The sequence below is a fragment of the Lycium barbarum genome, chromosome 10, assembly GCF_019175385.1.
Source record: "Lycium barbarum isolate Lr01 chromosome 10, ASM1917538v2, whole genome shotgun sequence".
In the NCBI taxonomy this organism is placed as follows: Eukaryota; Viridiplantae; Streptophyta; class Magnoliopsida; order Solanales; family Solanaceae; genus Lycium; species Lycium barbarum.
In genome coordinates, this window is record NC_083346.1 from 22,270,616 (window position 1) to 22,275,902 (window position 5,287).

Genomic DNA, 5,287 nt, shown 5'->3' on the forward strand with positions numbered 1-5,287 from the left:
AGTTGTAGTAGTTTGTTATTTTTGATTCCTTTTGTTTTGTATTTATACATGGTTGTACAGTGCATTGAATATACAGAAAAAGGAGATAATTTCTCACATCATCTTTCCATTTTTACATGGTATCAGAGCAGGCCTAAATCTGCCTACAAACCTTTAATATTTTTTTCTGTTCTTCATCGTTTTTGCTAAATGGGAACCACCAGTGAAACCATTGATGCAATCGTAACAGAAACAACAACAGCTCTTGTTGTTCCTGCTACCCTTAATATTGATTCTTCTCACCCTTGTTACCTTCATGCCTCTGATTATCCTGGCATGAACCTTGTTTCCACAGCCTTTGATGGCAAGGCATATGGAGGATGGAGAAGAGGAGTTGTCATAGCTCTCTCTGCTAAAAACAAAATAGGATTTATTGATGGTACTCTCACTGCTTCTGCTACTGACCGTCTTTTGCAAAAGAATTAGAGTCGTTGTAATGACATGGTGTTGTCATGGTTGTTGAATTCTCTCTCCAAAGAGATAGCTGAAAGTGTGCTCTATTCCAAAAGTGCCAAGGAGCTTTGGAGTGACCTGGAAGACAGATATGGACAAGCAAATGGAGCAAAGCTTTTTCAGTTACAAAAGGAACTCAGTGCAGTAGTACAAGGTAATAGCAGTGTATCAGCCTATTTCACTAAGATGAAGAGTCTATCGGATGAACTAGAGGCTTTAAACACATATATTGTTTGTTCGTGTGAATGTAAGTGTGGTTCCAAGACCAAAACCCTTAAGGCCATTCAAGATGGTAGGCTGCTTCAATTTCTGATGGGTCTTAATGAGGTTTTCATAGGTGTGAGGAGTAACATTCTTTTAACTGCACCACTTCCTAGCATTAAACAGGCCTATTGTTTGGTGATCCAAGATGAGAAGCAAAGAGAAATACACTCTACTCCTCATTATCCAGGAGATTCAGCTTCCTTTCTTGTTGCTGATTAGTCAGGTGGACACAGAAGGTTCAATGACAACAGGGGACATAAGGCACCTTATGATGCAAAGAAAAACACACCTGTTTGCACCTACTGTAAGAAGATAGGACATACCATTGACAAATGCTACAAGATTCATGGTTTTCCACCTGATTTTAAGTTTACTAAGTCTAAGAAATTCCAGCACACAACACATGTGAACAATGCTTTAGGAATAGTTGAGGGGTATGAGCAGGCTGGAAGTAGTTCTGGGAATCCTAAGTCACTAACTCAAGAGAACATTAGAGAGTTATTACAGCTGCTTCAGCAAATGAAACTAGGAAAGCAAACTGTTGAAGGTTCTGAGACCCCTGCAAATGCAAATTGTGCTGGTATAACAAAAAAATTCAATTCTTATGCCTTTTTTGTTCAAATTAATAGTCAATCTTGGATCATGGTGTTATATCCCGTGTTTTTGCGTATTTGAAAAATTTGGAATAATCTTTCCTTGTAGGAAATAAGGCTATGTTTTTATTTTATTTAACATATGTGTGATATTCATGAAAATTTTTGAAGCGCAAGTGCGAAATAAGGCCAAGGGCAAAATTGAAATTTTGAAAATTAGTTTGGAAATTACAAAACAAGATTCATAATAAGTTTGGGCTCAAAAAAAAAAAAAAAAAAAAAGAAGATGAAGCCCAAGAAATAGGGGGTGGCCGGCCAAGAGCCTTTGGCCCAAGCCCACAACTTAATGGTCCATATGATTAATTAATATAAGGGGGAAATTGCACATGTTCACCCATAGAACATTCAAGAATCAAAAAAACAAAAGAAAGAAAGTAAGAGAGAGAGAGAGGGTTCGGCCCCTTCAAAGAAAGAGTAGAATTTTTTTCTCTCCTCCAACTTTGATTCAAAAATCTTGTTCTTCTTGAATTCTTAACAAGTCCAAGACACTCTACAACGTGGTATAATTAGTTTAGCGGAAGGACGACGTTTGTGGCAAGTGGAAAATTGAAGAAAAAGGTAAGAATTTTATCCCTTTTGTTATGGAAGGAACACATGTGTTATAATGGTTAGAATTGCATGAAAAACCATGGAATTGTGATGTATGTGTGTTTGGCCGTGTGGGTGTGTGAAGAGGAGTGTGGCCGTGAGCCATAGTAATGTAAGAGGATGATGAATTAAATTTTATTTGGCTTGCTAATGGTGTCGTAGTGACATTTATGACGTAAATAAAGGGTTAACGAGTTGAGTTGGTGTTGAAATTGGTTGTATGTTGTTATGAGAAATTATGTGATTTTTATATAATTTTTATGCAATTATGAAAGTAAGATGCTAAATGTGAACTATGGTAGTTGTTAATGAATTTGGAAGAAAACAATGCGATTTGGTAGTTTCGTTGCAATTGTAGAAGTTTTGAATGGAATATGGAAATGGGTGGAATGGTTTGAATCCTTGAATATTGTTTGAAATGTTATTGAAATATGTTTGGGTAATCTTGAGTTAGTTAATGAATATGAAAAATGTTGATATTAGTTAGACGGTGTGAAGTTAGAATGGAAGAGTAACATTATGCGGAAAGGAAGGGAAAATTATGTTAGAATGCGTTTGTTGTGATTTTAATGATTGTTGTTATTGTTGTGGTTGTTGTTGTTGATATTATGGCCGAGCTAAGTCTCGGGGATGTTGAATTTATAGGGGAAATGCTGTCAAAATTTCGGTACACAAATATGAATTTAAGTTGAATTCTTAGAAGCTATAACTCACATTTGGTAAATGTGACCAAATTGTAGATTTTGGCGAACTTGAGACTTGATTTTGGAGACGTATAGGAGGCGGAAAAGGTATGTAAAGTTACCCCTTTTCTTCTTTTGGCATGTCCTAGATATACTAGGTTGAGATTTGAGTCTCGGGGGCAATCCTGATCATAGAAATCCGAGCTAGATTTTGGGTACTATACATTCAATGCAATTGAATTACAATTCTTATGTTTAGTTGGAAAAGTGATCAAACATTCGTAAATTCCATAAACGTAACTGAATCTCCTTGGACCTTCCTTGGATGACTCCATAGAGTCTAATGTTTGTAATTTACATCCGCCACCTCGACTTGACCCGAGGTGGGCCCACTAGTCCCGAGACTTCCTTCGTTTGTCTTACTTAATCTACTTTCGTATGATATAAAGATGGGGCTTTTGCCTATGAATTTAAGGCTCCGTTTGATGTGTTCCATAAGTTATTTGAAAGCTCCTAAATGTGAACGACACTAAATTTTCAGAAAATGGCTTATGAAGTAATTTTTCAAAAGTTTTGTAAATTTAAAGGCTCATATTTTTGTATACTAATTCTGACAGACTCGATACTTATTTTGAACCTTCTGAGCTCAATATATGTATATATATGTATTTAATTGTCGAGTCTTGGAATTAAATTGTGTATATGCATATGGTTTCCGCACTACTCTGCTCGTGCCTATTACTATGATATCGTTCGCCGGTTCCCGGGCCGGTTTGTGATCGTGCGCACTATGATAAATTCGGCAGTATGATAAGTTACGGTTCCCGAGGCCTCGCCATAGGGCCGGGTTCCGTTTATGGAGTTATGCTGTGATATGGCTTATGATATGTTTGATGATATGATATGTTGTGTTCGGGGTGTACGGAGATTTGAAACCTTCTGGAGTATGCTGTGTGTGGCACCAGCGTCGGAGTGGTGACCACGTTCCTGAGCCTTATGCATGATTTCTGTTTGCATTATGCACCCATGTCTTCAGTACAGGTTTTGATATATTGATCCGGTATTCTCTCTCTGTACCTTTCACTTCAGTTATGGTTTGGATTTCTGCACTTTATGCTTTACATACTCAGTACATCTTTCGTACTGACCCCCTTTCTTCGGGGGCTGCGTTTCATGCCCGCAGGTACAGAGGTTCGTGATCTGTCACTGTAGGCCACACATTCTGCTGTTACAGGGTGCTCCTTTTGATCCGAAGCCCATATATTGGTACATATCTTTTGTGATGTATATGTTTCTGTATATTTGATTACTTGGGGTACGGCGGGGCCCTGTCCCGTCATATGATTCCGTTATGATTTGTAGAGGCCTGTAGTCATATATGTGGGTAATGGGTCATATGTGTATGTTCGTTTGTCTATGATCTGTGTCTTAATGCGGTCCCGTTTGCTATTACGGCCAAAACGGCCTAATTGTCTGTACACGTGTATGTATCTGGCGATGTATATTCCGCCAATATATCAGATTTGGATGCGGCCTAAATGGCCCGTACGTTTGTATATGTGCGTATATTCGGCGATGTATATTCCGTCACCTCTGTTGATTTTGATATGATATTTTGTACGCGCGACCGCTTAAGATAATAATTGCTTCCAATCTGTTTAAAATGATCAATTTGAATTCTGAGACAAATTAGAATATGACGAGTTAGCATGTGAGTGTGTTCGGGGTGCCCAAATAGGGCACCAGTCGCGGCCCACGGAGATGGGTCGTGACACATGGACAGTGGTGCTTTTGAGCACATCACCTTTAATAAGCAATTCTTCTCTAACTTCAGACCTTTGCTTAGATCTGTCATGGTTACTTTGCCTAATTCACATAAAGTAAGAGTCACACATTATGGATCTATTTCTATCCTGCCTAATCTGATTCTACACGATGTCCTCTATGTCCCATCTTTTAAATTTAACCTTCTTTCAGTTCATAAGTTGTGTAAACAACTGCAACAAAATGTCTTATTCACCTCTACTTCTTGCTTTCTACAGGGCCCTTCAATGAAGAAGCCATTGGAAATTGGTAAAGAAGTAGGGGGACTCTACTTTGTCAAGACAAGTCTTGCAGCAGCTAAATTCAAGCCTAGTATAGCGTCTAGTAGTCATTTAGTTTCCAGCAGGAAGCATTGTTTAGCTTCTTCTGCTTCTATCTTTAATTCTAATAAGTTGTTTCAATTCCAATGTAAAGACTCATCTATGGCATTATAGACTTGGTCATATGCCTTTATCTAATATGAGAAGAATTTCTTCAGTTCCTAATGTATCTTGTTTTGATTCATCTGTTCCGTGTGTTGTTTGTCCTATGTCTAGGCAATCTAAGCTTCCTTTTTCTTCCAGTTCTATATCCACCAAATCTGCTTTTGACCTTATTCATCTGGACACTTGGGGTCCTTACAAACACATGACTCATGATGGTTATAAAGTTTTTCTCACCATTGTAGATGATTTCACTAGGGGAACATGGACCTATTTGTTATCACATAAATCCAATGCCTACAGTGTTCTCAAGGCTTTTCTTGCTTTGATAGAAAGACAATTCAATAAGAAAGTTAAATGC

The 5,287-nt window shown here is 38.0% G+C and overlaps 1 protein-coding gene across 1 annotated transcript; it reads left to right on the forward strand.

The window, feature by feature from the left end:
* The first annotated feature begins 480 nt into the window (after positions 1-480).
* On the forward strand, positions 481-4,938 carry LOC132612837 (uncharacterized). Its single transcript, XM_060326919.1, has 3 exons — positions 481-891; positions 976-1,336; positions 4,658-4,938. Exons 1-3 carry the CDS (start codon positions 481-483, stop codon positions 4,936-4,938), a joined length of 1,053 nt encoding a protein of 350 aa, XP_060182902.1.
* The last annotated feature ends 349 nt before the right edge of the window (positions 4,939-5,287 follow it).

What these genes read in the sequence shown, in the direction of transcription:
- LOC132612837 (XM_060326919.1), top strand. Translation starts at nt 481, where the DNA reads ATGGTGTTGTCATGGTTGTTGAATTCTCTCTCCAAAGAGATAGCTGAA. An exon ending in TTAAACAGGCCTATTGTTTG is followed by an intron (nt 892 to 975) that starts GTGATCCAAGAT and finishes GTTGCTGATTAG; the next exon opens with TCAGGTGGACACAGAAGGTT. An exon ending in TGCAAATGCAAATTGTGCTG is followed by an intron (nt 1,337 to 4,657) that starts GTATAACAAAAA and finishes ACCTTCTTTCAG; the next exon opens with TTCATAAGTTGTGTAAACAA.